General features: G+C 41.5%; 1 protein-coding gene across 40 annotated transcripts in view; it reads right to left on the bottom strand.

The window, feature by feature from the left end:
- The window catches only part of LOC110523110 (protein-methionine sulfoxide oxidase mical3a), a 133,012-nt gene that overhangs the window by 60,980 nt on the left and 45,352 nt on the right, over positions 1–26,680 (bottom strand). For 27 of the 40 annotated variants that reach the window (XR_016495172.1, XM_090231396.1, XM_090231409.1 and 24 more), the window contains exons 1-3: positions 24,868–25,127; positions 265–668; positions 1–5 (exon numbers count right to left, since the gene is read on the bottom strand). The exon at positions 1–5 is cut by the window's left edge and continues 203 nt beyond it. Coding sequence is in view for 39 of the 40 variants with exons in the window: in XM_090231396.1 (XP_090087522.1) it covers positions 1–5; positions 265–552 (293 nt within the window). In the remaining variant the exon portion in view is untranslated. Of the gene's footprint in view, positions 6–264; positions 669–24,867; positions 25,321–26,680 lie in introns of those variants that run through there. The other 13 variants (XM_090231497.1, XM_090231515.1, XM_090231525.1 and 10 more) reach the window with 2 other exon arrangements.

Here is a 26,680-nt window from a genome sequence, read left to right as displayed (position 1 = left end):
AAACACTGTGGAGGGGAGAGCATGCCGTATCTCATATACAAGAGTGGGCTGATATTACCATAAAGTTCAGTTGCCGATATACTGTTAATCGCAAAATATAATTTAAATCGCAATATTAAACAAGGGAAAATAGACAACATGAAAATGTGGATATCGCCCTACGCTATTATATAGAGAAATAACTCTCGAACTCTCTATTAACAGAAATAATACTCTCTGAGGTACTTTGAACAAGGATATGAGACAAGTTACATCATCACATACCTTAGAGTTGGTACATGCACGTCCTTTCTTGTACTCCTTCTGGCCGGCCCGCTTGTCAAGCTTAGCCCAGAGTGCCTTGGCCTTCCAGTAGTTGAGACGGGACTTAAGCTTGTGGTAGAAGACCCGGTACTCACAGGGCTTGAGCTCCAGATGGTCACAGAGCTCCTGGAAGGCCTTGAGCGTGACCTTGCAAGTGGAGGCCTGGACGAAGCGGTCAAACAGGATGTGGGCCGGGTTCACCCTCTCCCCTGTGGTGGTGAAGCCTCCCAGGTCCCCCATGGTCCCCATGGACCTCCCCCCCCCAGTTGGGGGCCTCTGGGGGTCTCTGGTCAGGGCCCAGCCCCTGGCTCTAGCACACACTCTGCTCCGGTGAAGTCTATCTCCCCGTCTCAGGCATCCTCATTCTGTCAGGGAGAAAGAGGAGAAGCATAGTGAGTTATGAGAATGTTTGCATATTTCACAAGTTTATCATGACACATTACCGAGTCTGATTTGGAACGTCCTTGAATGATCTTCCTTAAACAACTTGTTAGAAAGACCTCTGGCTACAGTGTAGACCAGTGACGTGTAGCCAGTGCTTACTCTGTAATAATCTAATTTTAAAAAGCTGCTGTGAAAAGCCAAATCTATAAATGTTATTATAATGAAAGAAAATATATTGATATCTAATGTTAGTTTCTGAATGATTCTGGTGGCTGTTATGCTCAAAATCTCAACATTTTCTAAAACTGCAACAAAACCTCCCGAATAATAGGGTATTCATGAATAAAGGTCAAATCTATGTTTAAAAATTCATGACTTTCGTTCCATCCATTTTTAAATCCATTAAAATCCTTGACGTGCGCGGCCTTCATTCGTCCAGTCACTGTAATGGACAGGGTCTGCATTTCGCATGTCTACATCATTTGGTGCTGAACAAAGATTGCTAGCATCCCTGAACTGCTAGATTTCTAGCAAAAACAACTTGACATACGGACACTACCTCTATACTGCACCTCAAACAACTTTCCAAGTTGGAATAATCATGGAGGTTTCGAATAGTGGAACATTAACTATAATGAAAGTTAAGACCAGACAAGGGCAGCATACAGCACGTGACTATATTCATGACAGGCAAGGCAACCACCATCTCCCTCGCTGTCGGGCAGGCGAACAGCGAGTACTGGACTGTCCACTTGTGGGAAACATTTCAACATGTACTTTGTCGACATATTGGGAACGGGGCTTCTCCGCCACTCAGTGCGGGCCCGAGCCTTGGCTTCTACAAGATGGATGCGACTAAATGTGTGTGTAATAATATCACACGTAATATTATTGTGTGTGCACGCCGCGCATTGGAAGAATTGTAAATCCATTGTGAAAGGCTATGCGTTGCAAATTATTCCGAATAAATGTGTCCATATATTGGTCTTTTAGTACCACACCTATGAGTTGTTACTCTGCACGCTACAACGGGTCTATGGCTGAGCTGAGTCGAGCAGTGTGTTATTTGGTCGCTTGTGTATCTCGACTACATTGGTATTTACATTTGGTGAAAATGTTTGTACAGTTAATGTTAATAGCCTATGTCACAATGGTTGTCGGTTTTATGGTAAACCTGGGCTTCATCAAGGTTTATTTGATTAAATCTGGCTTTGATAATAGCCAGTTCCTACCCAGCCACCGACCTCACCACACGTCACTGGTGCAGCCTATCCCCTATGTTGTTCTATTGACAGTCTTGAAGAAGTGATCCAACAGGATCCAATGGGATATCATATCCGCTGCATCAACAGGAAATTCATAGATTAGCCGAATCAGCTATAAACGCCAGAACATCAAGCACAACAAAATATCCAAGCGCTGATTGTGTACCGCAATTCAATTCCATTGATGAATCCATAATCGCACAGATATGCAAGGATGAAGAGAAAGCATGAGACAATGTAATCAGGTCAGCAGTGAATGACAGGCAACAGCCTCTATACTGTACTGCGCTGTACTGCGTGTGATCCAACCATTTTTGCAGAGCAATGGGTATATTGTGATGTGCCCGGTTCGCATAAAAATCCCCAGACGCAACAGGGAAGAGAGCCGACGTCCCTGGTTAGAAGTTGGAGCAGGGTTCACAATTATGTTCACAGATAGTGCTTCAGTAGGCAGTAGGATGGATCACATTTCAGACCAATCTGACCACTGGACAACTAATACATGTTTTAACCTCCTGAATGGCAAATTGCATTGTGAAGGGCACAGTAAGAGTTTTAATGTCTCAGTTCGAAATGATCGTTGACTATTATACAATGTGGTGATAGTTGCGCATTAAGAGTGATACACACTTCACATAGGCCTATATCAATGTCGTGTTGAATGTGTCACGGAAGGCTATTAGCTACTGATATAAAACGAGGAAGACACATTTACTGAGATACCGTTAAAGCGCTTTGGACTGTATCGGTTGTCTGAGAGGTCAGTGTGGCAGACTGCAGTGGGTATGATGTCTCTCAATCCTTTGATCCACACAGCAGGGATCTAAGTCGTCAGATCATATTCCAGGACAGAGCTTGCAGGCAGGAGTGGACAGAGACTGGACACTGACCTAGAGCCTTTAAGTGTCCAACTTCCCAGTGAGGGGACGGATGTGACAAATTCATCAGAATTAGGCTAGCCCATATAATTCTAGAATTCAAAACCTTTTCAACAATAATATGAACCGCCATAGTTCATTCTTTAGCAGATCTAGAGTAAAGTCCTGCATCTGGCCAGATATCCACGGTTCCCCACAGTTGACCCGCAAAAAATGAATAACATTATTTAACCCGTTTAGAACAATTATATTGAGTGTCGGAAACATTTTAAATCAATCAATCAATCATATTCATTTTTACAAATCCAGGAACTTGTTGTGTTGGGAATTCCATTTTGTGGGCAGCGAGGCAGATATGTAGGCTACCAGCCACGAATGCAGTGGATCAGGGAACTGTCCGTTATTTGTGTGGTGCTGAAACTTATGGTTTCATCCCCCCCACGTGAAAATATGTTGCCAAGTGAATTTCCCTGGCTAGCCTAGCTCATGTGAAAATGGCTAACGTAGGCCTAACCGGAAAAATAAAAAGGTTATGAACAACACCATCTAGGAAACAGGTGCTGTGTGAGTGAAATCCCCAGTTTGGTTTGGAAGGTTTTCGGAGTCATTGTAGACAAAAACCTGGTAGATGGATACACCTGCTTGCACTATTTGCAGATTGTATGTTTACGATAGGCTAATTCAGTTTATTATCAGTTAATTATTCAGGCTTTCGTTCACTTAAACCATATGCAGAGCAGGCCATATCAAGTTTAAATTGGTGCAGCTGGTAATAGTTTGAGTATAGCCTACTAAATAAATGTATTTTTACAGCCTATATTCAATGCTGGAAATTGTTAATTTAATTTTGGATTAAAACTATACTGAACAAAATATAAACGCAACATGGAACAATTTTACGTTGAGTTACAGTTCATATAAGACCCTAATTCATTAGGCCGTAATCTATGGATTTCACATGATTTGGCAAGGGCCTGGCTCCCACTGTGGAGGCCCAGCCAATCAGAATGAGTTTTTCATCACAAAAGGGCTTTATTACAGACAGAAATACTACTTAGTTTCATCAGCTGTCCGGGTGGCTGGTCTCAGACGATCCCACAGGTGAAGAACCTGGATGTGGAGGTCCTGGGCTGGCATGTTTACACAATATTTGCAGTTGTAAGGACGGTTGGAAGTACTGCCAAGTTCTCTAAAACGATGTTGGAGGCAGCTTATAGTAGAGAAATTAACATTCAATTCTCTGGCAACATCTCTGGTGGACATTCCTGCAGTCCGCATGTAAATTGCACCCTCCCTCAAAACTTGAGACAACTGTGGCTGCTAGCGTTATGAAGCATAAACAAAATTAACTTCTCTAGGGTAGGGGGCAGCATTTGGAATTTTGGATGAAAAGCGTGCCCAAATTAAACTGCCTTCTACTCAGGCCCAGAAGATAGGATATGCATTTAATTGGTAGATTTGGATAGAAAACACTAAAATTTCCAAAATTGTTAAAATAATGTCTGAGTATAACAGAACTGATTTGGCAGGCGAAAACCTGAGAAAATTCCATTCAGGAAGAAGGATTTTTGTTGTTGTAGTTTTCTAGTCAATGCAATTACAGTATCAATTGACTTAGGACTCCAATTGCAGTTCCTATGCCTTCCACTAGATGTCAACAGTCTTTAGAAATGGTTTCAGGCTTGTATTCCGAAAAATTAGGGAGTAAGAGCAGTCTGAATGAGTGGACCCTGACGTGTCACAGAGCTTTTTCATGCGCGCGACCGAGAGAGTGCCTTTCTTGTTTACCTTTTATATTGACGTTTTATATTGACTAAATATTATCGATTATTTGGGCTAAAAACAACCTGAGGATTGATTATGAACATCGTTTGAAATGTTTCTACGAACTTTACGGATACTATTCAGATTTTTTGTCTGCCTGTTGTGACTGCGTTTGAGCCTGTGGAAGAAAACGTGCAAACAAAACGGAGGTTTAGATATAAAGAGACTTTATCAAACAAAAGGAACATTTATTGAATAAATGAATGTCTTCCGAGTGCAACCATATGAAGATCATCAAAGGTAAGTGATTAATTGTATCTCTATTTCTGACTTGTAACTCTTGTACTTGGCTGGTTACTGTTTGTAATGATTTGTCTGCTGGGCTATGTTCTCAAATAATTGCAAGGTATGCTTTCGCCGTAAAGCATTTTTGAAATCTGACACCGTGGTTGGATTCACAAGAATGTGAAATAGTTGTATATTTTCTGAATTATTATAATGAGTATTTCTGTATTTGAATTTGGCGCTTTGCAATCTCACTGGATGCTAGCGTCCCACATACCCTAGAGAGGTTTTAACACGGAATCCGTTGATACACACCGAAAGCCGGGACTCCACAGATCATGAGGATATCATATTTGTCTGCCTGTGACCTACCATTATTGACCTCCAGGACCAAGAGTCAAAATGTTTATTTTACACGTTTTCACCAAACCTCTTACAAGGTAAGCTTCGATTTGGCCTGTGTTTGAGCTATAGCTACATGGGGATATCAAATGAATCCTTAGGTTGGTAGAAACAAATCTAGCCTATTGCCAATGTTATCTGATAATGTATGACTTAATGGCAACATCGAATGTCCCCCGAGTGACTATATCTTTGCGCATCAAAAAAATATGACGTCGCCTGCTTAGTTTTTTTATAAGTGGTCTGCTTTTTGTGCTTTGGATTTAGTTGACATAGGCCTGTGTAACAAGTCATTTCAATGTTCTATAATTTCAAAGTAGTTATTTCCTTGTAAGTTTCATCCTTGTATCTTTGTAGAGGCCACTACACTCATGGCCATTGTTTATTTGAGTTGCTCACCTCTGCCTGTGTCTCCAAATTGTTACTGTTTGCATTGTGTGTGTGTGTGTGTGTGTGTTTCACACCTTCCATGTGAGTCACATTACAGATAACGTTTAGGCTTGGTGTTTTTACTTCATAGTAATGTCGTTTTGTAAATTTAGTCAACTGTAATTTTGTGTCTTACAACAATATATCCCTTTATTTGAGCAACCTCACAACCATCACAAGATCCCCCCACTCAAGCTGAACGCCACAATCCAACACACGTGACAAAAGGAAGAACTGCAGCATTGCTCAAAACACAGCACCACAATGTTTGAGAGGGGTTGGTGTTGTAGAAATGTAGTTTTTAATAGTGAATAATACCTTTTAGGCACATCCAGTGTGCAAAAACTGTGCAATTACCAAATTCAGACACTTTGGAGAGGTTGAAAGAACACTGAATTCCCCATAACACCACCACAATTTTTGAGTGAGGTTGATATGGTAAAAAGTGTGTTTTTATACTGAACAAATAGCATTTAGGGATTGCAAATATGTAATAGCACTGTAATTATCTAATTTACAGACATATGCCACTTCGGAGAGGTTTAGGGACACTTGGAAATGTCCCGTGACCAAACGTGACACCACTTACTACAACATCTGCCCATTTCTAGTTGTTAGGTCTATCAAAACCATATTGTTTTCTGATATTAATCACGTGGAAGCCATCTGATGTGTTTTCAGCTCTGGGCATCAATAATTCACTTATAGCTTGTCAATGAAAGACGGTTATTTTGTGTGTGCTTGATCTTGTGTGTTCTGAACTATGTAACTCCTATCTATCTTCTGATCATTTCCTCATATTCGCTCAGATGTCTTCTTACCAAATATATGTCCGAATCATGTAATTACACATGAATAGCAGTTACTTTTGGGTATGTCTTTTTAGGCGGAAATCTACATTTTGCCATTACATTTAAGAGGTTTATCAGCTTCTTGATATGCCATGCTCATAACAGGGATATAAACAAATTTGTGCACACCATTTGAGAGAAATAAGATTTTTGTGCTTTTCAGGTTTTATACATTTCAAATACCCTCACGAATGCATGGAAGGGGATCTGAAGAGCACTGGATTTGACACAATAGCTTTTGTGAAGGGGCATTTTTCAAACATTTGCTAGAAATCTGTATACTACCCAGCCAGCATAGATGTTATCTGCATATGAGAGTTTATGTAACATTTATGGGATCTTTTTATTTCAGTTAATAAAACACTGGACCAACACTTTACATGTTGCGTGTTATATTTTTGTTAAATGTTTCACACCCTGCCAACTCCTCACCGCTGTCAAAACAACTCTCAGCTCTGGAAGTGCAGCGCCTGCAGAGGGGGCCTCTCCACAATGGCCCACATATCCCTTTCCCTGGACACCACCACCTACATGTTTCCACTCTCCCTAAATACCTCAAAGAGCTCCTTGAGAAGGCCGTCTGCAGCTGTGGTGTTCAGTCTGTGTGGGTTCCCCAGCTGGTGTACACTACCTACAGCCACCTGCAGGTGGTCTGGTTCAGTTCCTCCCTGTACCTTGGATAACCTCTGAAATACACCGGCAGGAGACAGGAACACACTACAGTAACTATGAACCAGGCTCCTCCTCTGGGATCCTCTGTTCATACAAGGTGTATGTTTCCTAACACTGAAAGTAGTGGAACACCTCAGGAGTTACAGTCCTCAACTTCCAAAATGACATTTCTGTGTGCCTCTTACTGCCCTATATGGTCTCATCTAAGAACAGTGGGTCAGAATCAGACTTTTAAAAAGGGACATTTCCAAAAATGTCAACTTCATATTCACCATCTCCAGCACCACCCCAACATATGTGGAAATAATTTCTAAGTTTTGTAGTAAAAAATAAAGAGGAAGATAAGTGTTTCCAATGCCTAGTCATAATTGGTTAAAATAACATGATTCACACCAATGATGTCATTGGAAACACTTATCTTCCTCTCTCTTGTTTTACTACAAAACAGAAACGCACTATTTCCACATATGTTGATGTTGGGATGGTGCTGGAGATGGCGAATATGACATTGAATAATGGTGTTAAGCAGCACAGGACAGGGGAGGAGAGAACAGTCCCTCTAGCTACTGGAACACTTTTGAGGCCAAGGATAACCAGAAAGACAGAGAAGATGTTTCCCAGACACCATGTGGACAGAGTATCCCAGTTTCCTTTTGTTTTGGCAGGACAATAATCCCTCTTTTGAAACTGCCTGGAATTGAGCAGATCCTGAAAGGTGTTATCTCTGTGGTCATTTCCACACTGACTGTTCATAGGGACTGAAGGATTTACTCTCAAGGTCCTGAAAACCCAAACTGCTAGATCCTAGTGTGGAGGGAAGGACACGTCATAATGGGGGAGCATCAATGGAGCAAAGAGCATTTCACCAGAATCACAGCCCCATGGCACACTTCACCTCACTTCTAATGAAGCTATAAACATTTTACAACCCAGAAACGACTCAAGGTCTGGAGGGGGGTGGCGGTTGGCCGGGTGATTCAAACCAGACAGTCAACACAGGATGTGCCATGTCACCGGTGCGCCGTATGCTAATGTTCCAGGTCCCATGTGAAACGCTACACTGCACTGCCATGCCTGGCCATTTCCAGACCAGATAAGACTATACAATTATAGGCTAGAGTAATGTGGATACTCATATTACCCACGCAAAAGGAAATACTGTGCAATGTACATACAGTAGGTATAAATTAAACTCAGGACATTAAGAAAACACTATCAAGTCTCAGTGGCGGAAACTTAACTTCACGGCACTGTTTACTAAATGGGAGAAGGGCATTCACATTAAAGAAATCATGGGCATGATTAGAAATAGCTAAGTGATATCTAGAGAGAGAACGGGTGGGATGGGAGAGACAGGAATGGGCCACTCAATGCAAACAATTCAAGCTTTTCCAAAGCCGAAGCCCGTAAATCAAGACGTTTCCTGTGTAGTAGGCTTATTCAGAAGGTGTCCTTATTAAGACCCCCCCGCACAGGGCTTTTATTGGGAAGAAACAAACCGAGAAGCAACAAAACATGCATCATTCTCTGCCACACAAAGCAAATATCTAAATATATGACAGGCATTCACACACACACACACACACACACACACACACACACACACACACACACACACGTTACAGGCTACCATGGCTATGCCCCCATATGAAAATGCCCCCAACCACAGGGCACGAGTGGTCACTGTATGGTTTGATGAGCTTGAAAATGATGTAAACCATATGCTATGACGGTCTCAGTTACCAGATCTCAACCCAATTGAACACTTATGGGAGATTCTGGAGCGCTGGCTGAGACAGTGTTTTCCATCATCAACAAAAACACCAAATTATGGAATTTCCTGTGGAAGAATGGTGTCGCATCTCTCCAATAGAGTTCCAGACACTTGTAGAACTTATGCCAAGGTGCATTGAAGCTGTTCTCGTGGTGCCCCAACACCCTATTAACACCCGGTTGGTGTTTCCTTTATTCTGGCAGTTACCTATAGCTCATACACACACACAAATGTAAGCGTTCTCTCTCACACACACACACGCCACACACACACACCCCACACACACACAGCTTTGAGGTTGGATTATATCACTTTCTATTCTAAAACGTGTTTGAATGGAGAGGATCTTGAAGACTTAAACCCTTGTTCACACTGCAGGCCTTAATGCTCAAATTAGTTTCGTTTTTCAAATCTGTTTTGGAATATTGACTGTCCAAACAGCAAGTTGCAAGTGACCAAATCAGATTTGTGTGTTCAGACAGCAGTCATTTGCTGACATGGCTACTCTAGTTGGCATAGTAATGACGGGTGTGCGCATTGGTGTAGGCTGATTGATAGAAAACACCTGCACCACCACTCAGAAGTTATGCAGCAAGCGAAGGTGCCTGCCATGGACGTTTGAATGTTCAACATCAGTGGAAGAACGCTTTTTAATGCCTCAAAGGATGAGATGTCATTTTTGGCTAGCCACATCAGTCAACCAGCTAGCTGTTCAGCTTTCTAGCACATTCACTCATTTGTTTGTGAAAAACAAGCTATTTAGCTAGCACATGTTCTTGTCAAAGCTGTTAATAGAGAAGCTAGCAAGCAACAAGTTATGCCAAATAACAGTCTAAAAAGGGCAAATAAATCAGATTTGACTGTTCGGACACAAGTCGCAGGGTGATCAGATTGGTGGTTTGAAATATCAGATTCCATCACTTACAAAAAAAACATTGCAGTTTTGAAACTGTAGTAAAAGTGCAGTAAATGCAGTCGAGTGTGGTATTATGGACGCAGTAATTGTGCACATGGACCCATTACGGAGAATAACCAAACTCTGCATATGAAATTAAGGACACGCTCAACAGTTTTCTGTGTATCATGAATGATCTACCACCCAAAGGACATCCAGGCAACTTGACACAACTGTGGGAAGCATTGGAATCAACATGGGCCAGCATCCCTGTGGAACACTTGACACCTCGTAGAGTCCATGCCCTGACGAATTGAGGCTGTTCTGAACAGAATGAGCCTGTTTGTCTGTTCACTGCGGGACACGCACATGAACGCACTCATGACTCCTTTCTATGCGCACCAAAACAACAATCTGTTTCTCTGAATTTCCTTATGAAAGACTAACACTGTAAGATCGTATTTTATATCTTAGCTAGTCATGTTGGCAATGGTAATAGTGTAACATGAAGATCCCTTTAAAAAAGGTCTTACAGTAGTCCCCCTCCATGTGTTATCGCCTCTGTATCATATATTCCACTGGTCTCTATGTACAGATCATTAAGGCTGGAGCCTACATCAACCAGAGACTGAAGTCCACTGCCATGTAACAGGAAAATGTACTGTAAATAATGTTCATTTACAAATCAGTAGCCTACAATACAAGAGGACAGCGGCAGGTAGCCTAGCGGTTAAGAGTGTTGGGCTAGTAACTAAAGGTTTGCTGGTTCGAATCCCCGAGCTGACTAAGTGAAAAATCTGTTGATGTGCCCTTGAGCAAGGCACTTAACCCTTATGTCGCTCTGGATAAGAGCGTCTGCTGAATGACTAAGATATAAACGTAAATGAACAAGAGTTATTTTCAGATAACCTAGTCAAACAATGGATTTCAGCTTTACAACGTTGAGTGAAAATGTGCAATAAATCACCTCAATCATCGAATTCCTTCCTCCCCCTCCTTTCTCTACTGTCCCTTTTCCAGACTATGCTTCCCTCTGTCCTTCCTCACTCTCCAGTCTTTTCCTTTGTTACAGAGAGAAGCACTCTCCCAGTGAACTCTGCGATGGAAGCCTCCAGAGACAGTTCCCGGAAAGGGCTCCCGATGCTCCAGGAATCACTAGCCCTGACACTGCTGTCTGAACTACAACACAGTAAGATGACAGCATGATGTCATATCCCCTCTACGGAGCAGTCAGGTGGTGTGGATGAAGTGAACCACACCTGGGGGACAAGGGGAATCCCAGTGGCGCAGCTAGTGTGTCGTCACACAATCATCTCTGCTGCCCTTCTCTTGTTGCTCCTGGGATGAGGCTGTGTTTAAGGTATGGTAGTATCAGTGACAGACGAATAGCTGGCAAGCGCACGCAAAATGTGGTTCTGTGTTCAGAGTATGTGAGCAGAGTGGAGCTGGAGTGAGGAGTGTGCCTAATTGACTGGAGGCTGAGCGAGATTCCAAAAGGCTGGAGCGTCGGCCTTCTCACCCGCTCCAATTTCACTCCAATAGCGCTCACTTCACATTTGTAGTCTACTTGTGTTCTGCTATCTATAGCCCCTTGCTTTAGCTAAATCTTTTCATAAAGAAACTGATCAAACACACAGGTGCTAAATCAAGGTGACTTACAAAGATGAGGACCAATAGCAAGAGAGGGAGTGCAGTGATGTAATATCCACAACTAAATAATCATTGTGGAACCTGAAATGACACATATCCCGAAAGCATGATGGCGTACTTACTATGTGCACATGCTAAAAGAAAGGAACGAGGTGGGTAGCTAATTGTGTCATTATAGCAACGTGGTGGGTAGCTATTTGTGTCATTATAGCAACGTAATTATAAACAAAAAAAATCTGTTCTATTATCTATACAATAGGCCATAGTTGATTTTGGTCCAATAGGCCTGGCATATTCGTTCAAGGAGCTTTCCATTTTGATTGGGTTATTTTGCCTAAAAACCTTCAGGCCTACCTATAGAGAACAAAATGCATCCCTGCCCAGCCAGCAAGAGTGGCATAAAGGGTGTTTATCATCCCCAGTGGCTCTGCAGGTGTGGAGAGGATATTCTCCGCTGCTGACCTGCTCTCCAGGAACCATCGCATGGACTCATTTTCCTTCTTAGTCTCCCTGTCTGGCTCCTGACCTATTTAGAGTTTTTATATGCCGTTTAATATGACATGTAACCTATTTGAAATTATGAGCGCTTATTACATTCACCTTTCATGTTTATTATAATACTTTCCATTCAAATCATATGGTTTGGTTTCAATACTTCCAAACCAAATGGTAAGTTAATTACTTTTCGCCAGGCAGGTGGTTATGAAAATCAGAAAAGTCATGGCGTTACAGTACGGGTTGATTTAAGGCCCTTTCTGAGAAAAGTTGTATGCATTCAAGTGGCAAACTCAGGATCACCAGTCAGTCCTCATCTGCACAGACCGCCACCCTGCACAGGCCGCCACCCTCCAGCCAGCCAGACAGACGACAAGGACAAGATAAAAGGTGTGATTATGAACAGGCTGCGTAGATTTGGCGAAGGGAATGCGTGACCGCAGCAGCTGTAGGGCTCCACACTAGTTAAGATAAAATGACACACAGATGGTTATGTGGAAGCCAGATGAAACTCTGGTTCCACAACAAATGCTTTATGAAAGCATTATCATGTCCTTATCCAACATCATATAAACATTATCTGTGGAAATATGGAGCTATATTAGACCTTAAAGTTATCAGAACATTTATGGAGCACATACTGACCTGGGCAGACTATACTACAGATGTTCTATATCATTTTTTGCCCATGTCAACATTATTAGAGCCCTGAAGTCAATAGGTGAATATATGGGGGTTGGCCTAAGCCCTGGTCACTAACCATTCTGTTCTAAATCAAATATACCTTTTGTAAGCCTGTCATCCCTAAGATCTTACATCTCCACACACAATCACATCACAACTGCTGCCACCAGACTCTGATTTGCTATTGCTAATACTGCACAATTTAAAACACTTGCCCCATAATCCCCCCCTTCCCTGATACACGTGTAAATATTGGACTATAAATTGTGCCTTCTTGTATTATACTTCGGCTAAAAATGTATTCTATTCTAATGAGCCATGTTCATTTACCACATGTTCATTTACCACATGTTCATTTACCACATGTTCATTTACCACATGTTCATTTACCACATGTTCGTTTACCACATGCTCGTTTACCACACGCTCGTTTACCACACGCTCGTTTACCACACGCTCGTTTACCACACGCTCGTTTACCACACGCTCGTTTACCACACGCTCGTTTACCACACGTTCGTTTACCACACGTTCGTTTACCACACGCTCATTTACCACACGCTCATTTACCACACGCTCATCTACCACACGCTCATCTACCACACGCTCATCTACCACACGCTCATCTACCACACGCTCATTTACCACACGCTCATTTACCACACGCTCATTTACCACACGTTCATTTACCACACGTTCATTTACCACACGTTCATTTACCACACGCTCATTTACCACACGCTCATTTACCACACGCTCATTTACCACACGCTCATTTACCACACGCTCATTTACCACACGCTCATTTACCACATGCTCATTTACCACATGCTAATTTACCACATGTTCATTTACCACATGTTCATTTACCACATGTTCATTTACCACATGCTCATTTACCACACGCTCATTTACCACACGCTCATTTACCACACGCTCATTTACCACACGCTCATTTACCACACGCTCATTTACCACACGCTCATTTACCACATGCTCATTTACCACATGCTAATTTACCACATGTTCATTTACCACATGTTCATTTACCACATGTTCATTTACCACATGCTCATTTACCACATGCTCATTTACCACATGCTCATTTACCACATGTTCATTTACCACATGTTCATTTACCACATGTTCATTTACCACATGTTCATTTACCACATGCTCATTTACCACATGTTCTTTTCTTATTGGCGTTGCATTGTCGAGGAACCTGCAAGTAAGCATTTGGTTGGACAGTGTATACCATATGTATCCTGTACATACCACTAATAAAACTTAAAACATACAAGGGCAGGCTCAACCCTTTCCCTTTTGCAGTTTCCACTGCAGGAACAGATGGTTGTCTAGTCAAAAAGCTACGAAAAGACAAAGATTCAGAGCACATTGAGTACACAATTGTTGTTGACTGTAACCAAAAACCACATCTGGCAAAGACCAACTTCGAACCATCTGTCTTTCACATCTTATATGAAGCAAAAACATATATTTCAGGCTGTGATAGTCATACTTCACAAACCCCTGCTCTGATTTTGATACAAAACCACTTGCGATAATGTGTGGGGAATTTCACCTCCGCACCAGACTGGAAAACCATTTCCATCCAGACAAACTTATGCTCAGCAGAATAACAGACACCTCTTGGGCATCTAGTCCGATCTATCATCATTTTCTCTAACTAGGCTGTCTGGTTATGTTCACATGTTCAGGCGGTCAGATTTCAGCCAGCCTGTGCTGCGAGCCTGTCCTTCACCCAAAAACCTCTCGACCCATCTCTTCCACAACATCAATTGTCCTACAGCTCACGCAAACAATATTCCATATGGCACCACTGGGTCAGACACTGGACTGACCCTTCACAGAGGGAACTAAGGACAGAGTTGAATTCCATTTCAGTTCCTGCCAATTTAACTGGACATGGGATTTCTTCTGAATTGGAAAGTGATTGAATTCCAGATTTTTCATTAAAAAAATCATCCCATCCCAGACTATGGGTCATCGGATTTGTTAGGGAACTCAGTCAAAGCCATGGAAAGAAATGAATTACTCTACAGTAGTAACTCAAAATCTCTTAACTACTCAAGGGGAGTATTTAGCGCCAACAAAGGATTGCTCCTTTTAAATTCTATTAGTGCCAGTAGCTGTATAATCGGATTGAATGGCCAGTGTGTTTTCATCTACATGCTCAATTACAGGAGCCTGCCAGGCTAGTCGCCAGTCACTCACCTGGTGTAGGCTACCTCTCAAATCACTCAGACACCACCTCCTTCCCAGCCCTGGGTTGCACCAGCCATTACAGCTGCCAATGCCATCAACACACACGAAGGAACACAGAGGAAGATAGGAGCAAATACAGGAGCAAATACAGGGCACTAATAAATAGAGCCACAAAATCAGCATCTGTTGCTACTGCATGTCATAAATCCATTTGGTTACACAGTTCCAGGGATTTCAATATCTGACTATCTTTCCAAGCATTTGCATACTTTAGGGAAATAGCAGGGTGTGTGGTGGCGTATCTCCAGTTACTCATTAGATTGGGTTTCCTAGGGATCTAACCTGAAACCTGTAAGCAAACAGAGCCGTACAGCGAGTAGTTTCCTAGTTTCCAAGGCTTAGTCACGTCAACTGTGAAATGGTGGAGCCGGAGAGGAGGAAGAGGCCTCAGACTAGGAACATGTTTGCTTTTCATCTATAAGCCTTCTGCTTGTGAAAGAGTCGTTTATTGTGTGGGCTCGAGCCATAATACTCCTCCTAACCAGTAGCAATAATATTACAACAGACTCTCGCTTTCTCTCGGTTTTACATTATGAAATCTCACTTGCCAATCAGAGAGTTGAAGTTTTTCGTGACCATGTTCATGATTCAAAACACAACAGCAGCTGTTGATGAAATACATTCTTGGTTGCAGAATTGCTGTAGAATAAGTCAACTAACAGCAATGTTCCACGGAGCCACACTGCATTTCAGTATGGCTCGAGGATGGGGTAAACCCAATTGAATTCAATCCCTTTTTGGCATCACCCCTTTTGATTTGAAAGAAACCTTCCATACATATTTGCCCATTGTAGACCTGCATGCCCAAGCATTCAAAGAGATAAAGCTGCTCAAAGTTGACCCATTTTGCATAACCCACCATACCATGAGACATCCATGTCTTCATCACTGGAAAAGATAAACGGTTGAGATCGATATCATTTATAAGCTTGCAAACACAGGGTTGTCAAACAATTTGATATTAATGTTTATCAAAATGTCATTTTTTCCCCCTTTGACATGAAATTATCTTAAAAATGTGTAAACTCCAATACATTTCATATTTCACATTATGTTGTAGCTTAGACCCCATTTTACATCCTCTAAAAATGTTGTGTTGTGCCTGTCATCAGTTGAGACAACATGACCTTGGATACAAGGTGGATGTCATGTTTTGGCTAATTAAATGTACTATCATGGGAATACAATTGAAATGTCAACTTGCAAATCGTACCACAAAGACAGCTGGAGGTCCACACGTCAGAGAATGTTGACTTGAATGGGAATATCCGTTTTAAAAAAGGAGTGGTGATTGAATTCGTTGCTAAAAATGAGGGACATGATTGTTTGGTTGCGGGATCTAGGACAAAGGGACAAAATTCATGACTGTCCCGCACATTTGGAACATGTGGTCAATCTTGACCGTGACCCTGTTGTCATGGAATTACCATCATTGGAATGAATCATTTCTTATAGGCTAAGCAGATGCAATATATCACTTTCGAATGAGAATAACATTGTCAGTTTGATAGCCCCCATTGACTGACATTGTCCTTTTGCCAATGTTTGTAATGTGGGACCTTTGTTCATAGGGTAAATCCATTTGAATTAAATCACTTTTTGACAGCATCCCATTTGATTGAAACTTTTAGCTACATTTTTGCCCATGGAAGAAGTGGTCAGAAAGTGCATTTTTGGACCTGAATGCCAAAACATTCCGTAGATAAAGGTTCCTCATCACTGGAAAATATAAACGGTTGAGTTTGACAACACTGTTTGTAAGCGTTTAAATTATATCAAACAATTTTATTATTTCTTGACAAAAATGTGCTTTAATTCAAAAATACGTTATTAAACTTTTAACGTCAATTGTCAAAAAACACATTTTTTTTTTCTATATTCGCATAGCTTAGACCCCATTTCCCATCATCTGATGTTTTTGTGTTGTGCCTGCCTTCGGTTAAGACACAACATGCCCTTGAATGCAGGGTGGGTGTCATTTCAATCCTAGAAATATAATTCATAGAAAGGACCTACAGTATCCCTTCAGACCACTGCAATTTAGCTGCCACACCACTGATATTTTACATTTAATTGAAATTGTAACTTCTAATTACTACCACAAAGAAGACTGCCAGTCCAACCACCGTTGAATGTCATCTTAAATGGTCATGTCAATTCTAGTATCCACATTTCTATGATCTCAATAAGTTTCCTGTGGAGGGTCGACATTATTATTTAAAAAAGGTTGATTTGTCCCCGTATTTCTGTCAGACATTCCAACCGGTCTCTTGCGGTCACTTTGTACTTATGGAAAGATATATAAATCATAAGGATGTGGTACTGGTGATGTTAAAACACTTCTCCAATCGTTGTTGAGAGCTGATATTCTGCACAGCGCAGGACGAGACATATGTAATAGGCCTATTGTCAAGCATCACATTACCTCAAATCCTTTTGGACTATATTCAAGCTAGACTTGGAGGACAGTTAGGCCTAACTACTTACAAAAAGTGCACTTCTGACAAAGAGCTACAAAAGTCATAAATGGCCGTATTAGACTGAAAGGTCATTTCGTCAAACTTGTGAGGCTCTCCATGCTTATTAGTTGCTAATTCAAAGCACAGTATTTGTTGCTACTTCACTCAATCCCTTTTAAAAGTCTCCCTTCCTAACTGTTTTACAGTCCCTGAGACCAACTTTGTTTCCTTGGCCAAATATTTTCAGATTTTCATAAAAACAGCATGTGGTCTCATTTCTGCATCACCAAATTTTGCACGATGCAAAAGAGTAAGCTAGGGGCAGCAGGTACCTACCCTGGTGGGTAGGAGCGTTGCACCAGTAACCAAAAGGTTGCTGGGTTGAATCCCCAAACTGACAAGGTAAAAACCTGTCCTTCTGCTCCTACTACTCAATGCAAGAGTAACATGCTGACCACACCTCTCGCGTTACAAAATAAAATGTAGACATACATGTTATTCAATCATTGCATCCAAACTGCTCACGCGCGTCAACGACCGTCTGCATAGCCCGGCGCTAAAATAGAACTTGGTTCTATTTGTGACTCTTGACGCACTACAAGTCCCACCTCTCCCATTTCCTTATTGGTTTATAGGAGCATATACCCACGTGGGTGATTGAATGATGAACTGAGGTCCACACTCCAGTCCAGTTGGTAGTGGTAATGCACCTTAAAGTTGCTTGCAAACCGGCATATAAAGTCCAAAGAATAAGACTGAAGGAGGAGAGATTACTAGAAACAAACTCGGTTTACCCTTTTATCTGTGGATTAATTGTCAGAGTAGAGGACCTTGTGCATTTCAGGTAAAATAACAACCCGATGTTTATATCCCAGGACAAATTAGCTAGCAACATCAAGCTAGCTAGCTAAATTGCCATGAATGTTTAATGCTTTTCGACCTAACCCCCAAATTAATATAGTTGGTTCAGGGTTCGTTTTGATATTTCAACCTGCGTGTCCTGATCCCATCTGGTGTGGATGGACAATAATCAACATGCGCACTCGCGCCCAGTTTAGTAAGAGACGCTGCTGCCAATTCTAAACACCCAGGGCCATAGGAAGAAAGGCTTTCCCTGTGTGAATGAAGCAGCGCTGCTGTCGATTCATTCAGTGGGAAGGTAACCAAACCCCTGTACCATGCCGAGCCGTCAAACACGCTGATAGCTTCACCTGAAAGCATGAAAAAAAGATTCCTCCTGAATTACACTTTAATCCCAAACAGATTTTACGTGCAGCAGGGGCAAGTTAAATTAACGCTTGGCCAGACGTCGTGTGAAGAAGCCAGCCTGTGAAAAGTGGGTTCTTTAGTTCCTCTGTTTCTCATTCGTGAATGTCACTCAAGAGTTTTGGGGTGTTTTTGTACATCCGCATTAAGTAGATTTGAAGTCTCTGAACTGCATATGGTTAAAGGGATTTGACTTGAGCAAGTGCTCCTCCAGTAGAGAGTCCTAGATATCGAATGTAGCCACGCAACGTGAGGTGAATTAACATAGGTCATGTAGTCTTGACAGCTGTCACAGTGGTCAGGAAGACAGCACATGCAGCTCTGCACCTGAAGAACAAAGAAAAATACATAACATAAAGAAAAAATTTATAATTCTTTGACCTACAAAACAAAGCCCAACTCCTAATCCATCTATGGAGTCCCACTCATTTCCTCACATGCTTGTGTGCCTTCTCCTATTACCATCTCTCTCTCTCTCTGCCTGCCCCCTCGCCTGGCATGCCAGACTACCGTCGCTAAGGAAGTAAGGAACAGGAGGAGGTGGAGTGGGAGGAAGTGCCTCATTGCCTCCCGGCCGTGTGCTTTGATGTGCAGCGGGGGGCAGTTGGGGGCGAGGGTGGCAGTGGCCTGGCACTGGGGGAAGGTTATCTATGAGACACAATATGGTGGGCAGCACACACGACCCTGAGGGGTGGGCCACCATGAGAGCAAGTCTGACATTGTGACAAGCAGGCACAGTTCTGTTAATCTGTTCCATTATGATGTTCTCTCTAGATAAGAAGGTAATGGGGACAGGGAGCACCTTGACATGCAGAGGGTTAGCGAATGTGAAATATGTTGTGGTCTCAAGAGATGGGCTTGAGTTGGGCAGGGGTGTTGTGGGAGAAAGAGTTGCACATGTTTGCAGTATAGCCTGTTATCAATAAAGCACAGTGGCCTTATCAACTATTAACTTACAACAAAGAGGAACATTTTAAAATACGGTTAACAAAGAAAAAGTGTTGGATGCCTGTGACTTGAAAGGTAGAGTCAGCGTAATCTTGAAGGGGAAATCAGCTGTGTACTACACCCAGGGGTGTCATTGCTCCCTGGCCTCAGTGCAGGCATGGTATAATAATCATGTATTCTTCAGGGTTTGTGTCGTACAGCCATGGTATGAAAGGAATAATCAACTAGGGGCTCTGTGCGTGCTATGGAAAATAATGAACAACGTGGACGGTGTGTTCCACAGCGCACTAGTGGAGTGGAACTGACCTTCCATGGAGTTGTGTTGCACTGTTTTCCAGAAAACGCATAGAGCCCCTAGTTGATTATCCCTTTTATACCATGGCTATAATTGAACACATTTGCCACTAGAAATGTGTTAATTTGCCAGGTATACATTTTCCCCCACATCCATTGAAGTAGCTAGCACGTTTTTACTAGATAGACACAGCAGTTGCCATGGTCACCAAACAAACAGACTTGCTAGTTTAGCTAGCAAAACCACCAGTCCTAGCTTGCTATTATGATAATCGAAGTCAGCAATACCAACACTGTTTTCAATTCGACGTTTGCTTTCAAAAAGCAGCTCAAAGGCAACATGTAAAAATTGACTATAGCCATTGAATTCTACCGTGCAAATATACCCCAAGTTAAAAGGGAAATGATTCACAAATTTGGACATCATACAATAATAACGAATTGCAGACCCTGGATATTTAAAACAGAGATTCTGCATTTTATTCTCCACACATAATTGTCTTCAATTGTGCAAGCGTCCATATGGAGCTCAGAGAAGTGTCATGCTTTTGGGCTGAACCCTTAAAACAAAAACATCTGGTCTTAAAATTGTAAAAAGCCCACATTACCTGCATGTCCGGTTTTCATACAGCTTAACAAAAACCACTGCGGCTGCACTGGAAAAGTTCAAGGGTCACTTAAGTGGCTAAATGTAAACAGCTTCGTCTGACTTGGGCATGCTTGTCACAGTGACCCAGTCCTGACCCTCAGAGCTCAAAAACTGGTACACCTTAAATCACCATATCAAAGCTTGTAGAAACAGCATATTATGTCCTCAGGCAATTCCACGAAAACAGAATAAAAAAAAAAAATTGCCAGACAAAAACCATTGATTTCAAAGTTTAACAAACCATACAAGTCCATGCAAAAAGCCTATTTTGAACTGTTTAAGCAGAAATTTTCACAAAAACACATTTACTGGCAGAAACGTACAGATGCAAAGTTTGGTAACAGAATTACAGTAAAATCTCCCTCAGTTTTTTTATGCGACCACGTTTTCCAAAAACGTCATATCTGCTCCAAATTAAAAGTCAAAAGATGTCTGCAGAAAGAATGGGGTGTCAGCTATGCCATGACACCTTGAGTTTGAAAAATATATATTTGATTATTGAACTACAGCAGGTGAAGTGGATTTACATCCGGTAACGGAATGACATCATGGGTCCCTGATCTGTACTGTACAGAAATGCATTATTATGGATAGGAATATCATTCCCTTCATGGTGATGTATCCTGTACACAAAAGTTAGAAAAAATGCAATATCCTTCTTTTGCATATTTGGGTAATATTCTACACACTGGCTATTATTGTAATGAGCTCTGCCCCCAAATAAGACCATGTTTGGTTGGTCCAGAACAAATCTGAAAAAACCATAGACATCTATGTTTCACAAGTTTGGACAGCACAGCAAAGTACAGTACAGCAGATGAGAGTTCAACAGAGTACATTATACTATACTGTCCAAAGTTTTGAAACATAGACATCTATGATTGGTTCAGATTTGGACTGACCAAATTTCAACATCCATGGACGTTCGCTGTTGGTTGGTGCTCAGTAGGTGAGGATGCTTGTTAAAGTAAAATTGAAAGAGGGTAGGTGTCATGGTAAGTGTCAGTAAGAACCAGGACAGGTGACATTAACTGGACGGAGAAAGGAGAGAGGGGCAGAGAGAGAGGGGGGGGGGGGGGGTTGTCCAGAAGGTTTTTAGTCTTGCTTTGGCATTCAGACAACAGAAGGGGAAAAAACAGTTATGAGCTGAACATAACAGTATGCCAGTGGAAGAGATGACAGTAGCAGGTGACTGTGACTTATTATTATTGCTAATTATTATTTATTTCCCAATTTGGTAACAGAATTACAAGTTTAATCAATTCATAAACAAAAAGTAATCAGTAAATACACTAACTAATTGGTAGGTCTACCTTTACTTGTTACTTCTGTGAACTTTCATTATCCTCCCTCATGAGAAATTACAAAATATCATCAAGTTATGTAGGTTTTTGATAACGGAAATACAAGGTTTCTTAAATTTACAGAAGGCAGAATTTTTTTCTTCCTGAAACTAAATATAAAAGATGTTGTTTAAGATCCCTTTTCCATCTGTTTGACCAGAAATCAAAGCCTTTGCTTATTCCTAAAAGGGAAAATGGTTGAAAAATGTATATATGCCTTAATTTCTCTAAAATATAGACTTATTTTCCATTTGACATGCTCCAATAAACTTCACGTTGGTGCTCATGGGTCCTTTTACATGGAAATGCCCCCAAGCAAGCAATTGACCATTAGATTTCATGCTTTAACTCAGACAATCAGCAATGCCTTTGCTGGCACAGCTTTTACCACATTCTTGATGATATAATGACATTTCTAATTCCAGCTCTTTAATATTTGATGGCATACTTCGATATTTGGTTAAGTTGGCAGGAAGCTAAGTGCTTTATCGTAAAAGTCCCTAAGGTCTGCCTATTTTGATTAAGTTGAAGTTGCCCTCAAAGAACCGATGAAAAAGGTAAATATGACAACAATTACCTTCATAAGGACATAAAGGGTTTGAAGAATGAGAATTAGTAAACTACAGTCAATGTATAGATTAGTCAAAATAGCCTACACTAACTGGCTATAAAAGGTGAGATTGTGACTGACCAACTACATGTCAAGAACAACTGATATGTCCTGTATATTGCCCTCAATGGGAAAAGCACAATTTTCATTCAAACTTGACAGTAATATTGTTCATTGGTTCTGGTCTGGTACTGGATAGGACTACCTCAGTGTTCCTTGACGTTATCAGTTACTACTATAACTGCCACATGAACTCCACGGTAGGCTGCTTTTACATGGTATGTCCTTTTCCATGAGCCAAAGGAGATTGTTGGCTCAACACTCTTGAGATAATGGTCGAGGGTGACCTCATTTGGAACACTGGACAGATTTTCAAATGAAAGATGGCCGCTTGCTCAATAAATTCCTGAGGTAGCTGTTACAAAACATAACATCAACTATAACAGTTGCTGGCACAGGCATGGGCATCAGACATATCCTTTTAAGGCTAACCAAACACACTAGGCTGGGGGGGTCAAGTTACCATGCTTTTCAGGGGAAATCTGACAGTCACTTCCAGCTGTTTACTTCCTCCTCTACAGGAGTTGACTTTAAACACTTGCTTTCATCTCCCTGGTGTTCCCTTCCATATCCCAGTCAGTCACTTTCTGTTATAGGTCAGAGGAGCACAGGGACACTCTCTCCCTGGTCATATTAACTAGGGCACACCATAACAAAATGTTCTGTAACAGAAAACAAAAATGTGCATTTCTTATTAGAAAAGTCCAGGTAGTCTCTCCCTGTTCTAGTCCATTTTCTTCCGTTTGGTCCCTAATGAACATGACCCCTGTGTGAAGTGGCATAGTGAGAGCTGAGAGAGGTGATTCTATAATCTAGCTCCAACCTGTCCAACTAGACTGCAACAGCCTCTTCCTTCAAAATCAGCTGGAAAAGCTGAGTCAGCCTGCAGACTTCCTCCTCTGACTGTATCCCGGGTCTCTAGGGAAAGGGACTGCAGATCTATAGTAGCACAGACCAGAGGGGCCTGGGTTAGCCCAGACACTTAGCAATGTATTTATCACCTATGAACACTGACCCAAGACCTTTGTTCTGGCCTAGGATGACCAGAGCGAGCATACAGTACACAAATGGCCTGGCTAAATGCAGCATAGTGGAATCAAGCAAAAATCTAAATCAATGATGTAGGCTAAGTGCAAAGGATTGCTCTGCTAAGAAAGAGTAAGAACCCATTTGTCCACAGAGGAAACGTCTGTCAGGTTGAGACCTTAGCACTTAGCCACAGACTGATTTTTGTGTATGTGCTGATGGTCAAATCTGGGTCAGAATGAGTCATGTACAGTACATTTAAGCTAGTATTGCAAAGATTGAGTTACCCAAAACGGCATTTGAGAGTCAAACATGGTTTGACAAGGGCACATATTATATAAAATCCACTGATTGATATGGAACATTTTGACCAAATTTTCTAACATTGAATGAGGCCGTTCTGTTGTCCTTGTGCACTATTTCCCATTCATTGTGCCTAGGGACGCCAATGCTTTGCAGTCAGTCTCCCTCCTGTCTTGAATAATAACATTTTCCAGTGTTTCAGTGTAACCCTGTTGTTGACCTGCATTTCCATAATCTGCATAAATCAATTTGAGATTCCTAGCTTTGAGCAAGAAAACAAGTTGCATAAGAAGCCAGCCTACATCTCTCCCTCACTATGCTGTGGTCTCAAATAGAAAACGGAGACATACCAACAGCCTGGTTTAGGGGTGATGAGGACAGATGTCATGGTAGACTTTTTAGTCCACTTTCTTATAGCCTATAAATAGCTTAGTCTATACCGTCTACCAGTTACTAATATGAAAAAATGGGAGTGCATTAAAAATGTGTAACCTACTGTGGATATAGGACCAATAATGATCATAGCCAATGCAGAAAGGTCTACCTCATCTCGTGCGTAACAGAGAATGTTTCATGAGAAATTAGACAATGTAACAAGCCGGGTAAAATGTCAACCACTTGCAGTACATGAAACGTCGATATGCATACATAATAGCCAATCATTTATACAATTTAGCTCTTTCATGTGTTACAATGTGGCAAACCAACAAAAATCGGCAACTGCTAATGTAAACAACGAGTGAAAATGGTATTTTGCAGTCGAATGCACGTCAATTTTAGAGGAGAAACAGTTCAGAAAAGGTAACGGATGTGAAGGAGTTGATTATTTAAACAATTTAATCACCAAAGCGTGACATTCCGAAACGTGCAGGAGGAGTAGCCTACTTACCTAGCTCCTGTTAGCTAGCTAGAATCTCACAAAATCGGCACTGTTACAAACGATCCGCGAATGCAACTCTTTGCTTTGGTCCATATGTTTATTGAATCCAGCCGTATATCCGGGAAGATATCCTATTTCGATTATTCTTGCCTTTTCTATATTCCTCCTGGTATGTATGTACTGTAGCTATGTTTGATGTGGGCTATTCCGCAGCTTGGTTGGGCACATTCAGCGAGAAGACGCAACTTGAAAACTGACAGAGGGAGAGCGCATAACAATGTTGAGGGGGTGGCATAAACCTTCGACAAGAGAAGCGCTTTTCGAAGACAACATATTTGCGCAAGTATTCCAATGACATACATTAAACCACTATATATAAAAACTAGATTACTGTAATCAAAGGGAATAGTTCTCATTTTGTTATACAACTCTGAATGTCAGAGAACTGCAACGAGAAACCCCTTCAACTGTTCAAAGTGAGACCGTATGTTTTAACTCCGTTTAATCCGATTGGTTTCTTCGAACGTGACGCTAAAGCGGGATGCAGTCAATAGACCAAAACATCAGTAGAGGCAGCAAAGCCTTGTGGAATTGTTTCACCTGTCTGTTTGATCGCTAAGATCAATATGTGTATGCAGATACCTGCGATGCTGTGAGACATTTGTATTTGATGAAAGTGGGCGTGTAGGTGCAGGTAGGTGCTCCAAGAAATTATTATTGTCACCTAGTCTAGAGTCTATCTTTTTTATTTATTTATTTTACCTTTATTTAACCAGGTAGGCAAGTTGAGAACAAGTTCTCATTTACAATTGCGACCTGGCCAAGATAAAGCAAAGCAGTTCGACAGATACAACAACACAGAGTTACACATGGAGTAAAACAAACATACAGTCAATAATAAAGTATAAACAAGTCTATATACAATGTGAGCAAATGAGGTGAGAAGGGAGGTAAAGGCAAAAAAAGGCCTTGGTGGCAAGGTAAATACAATATAGCAAGTAAAACACTGGAATGGTAGTTTTGCAATGGAAGAATGTGCAAAGTAGAAATAAAAATAATGGGGTGCAAAGGAGCAAAATAAATACATAAATTAAATACAGTTGGGAAAGAGGTAGTTGATAGGGCTAAATTATATGTGGGCTATGTACAGGTGCAGTAATCTGTGAGCTGCTCTGACAGTTGGTGCTTAAAGCTAGTGAGGGAGATAAGAGTTTCCAGTTTCAGAGATTTTTGTAGTTCGTTCCAGTCATTGGCAGCAGAGAACTGGAAAGAGAGGCGGCCAAAGAAAGAATTGGTTTTGGGGGTGACTAGAGAGATATACCTGCTGGAGCGTGTGCTACAGGTGGGAGATGCTATGGTGACCAGCGAGCTGAGATAAGGGGGGACTTTACCTAGCAGGGTCTTGTAGATGACATGGAGCCAGTGGGTTTGGCGACGAGTATGAAGCGAGGGCCAGCCAACGAGAGCGTACAGGTCGCAATGGTGGGTAGTGTATGGGGCTTTGGTGACATCTGATGTGGCAGGGTGAGTTTAACAAGCAGTGAAGCACAAAGAACTATAATGGTTTTGGTTATTTAACGTTAAACTGTAGATGAGAAAAGGCTGAGCGGGCACAATGCCTCTCATCAAACTAAAATTACTGTGTGAGAAAATGATAGGTTTCCCATTTGATCCCACTTGGCAAGACATCGGATGAAAAGGCCCAGAGCAGAGAGAGACATTACAGACAAAAATCAACATTGTCACTGTTATACTACTCCTGTTGTTCTTTGTGAATCAAGCATCCAAGAAAAATGATGGTGTCAAGGATCCTAGCTTGCCC

This window comes from Oncorhynchus mykiss, chromosome 1 (assembly GCF_057628025.1).
Source record: "Oncorhynchus mykiss isolate SJ-2025 chromosome 1, ASM5762802v1, whole genome shotgun sequence".
Taxonomy (NCBI): Eukaryota; Metazoa; Chordata; class Actinopteri; order Salmoniformes; family Salmonidae; genus Oncorhynchus; species Oncorhynchus mykiss.
This window is presented reverse-complemented; position numbering and strand designations above follow the sequence as displayed.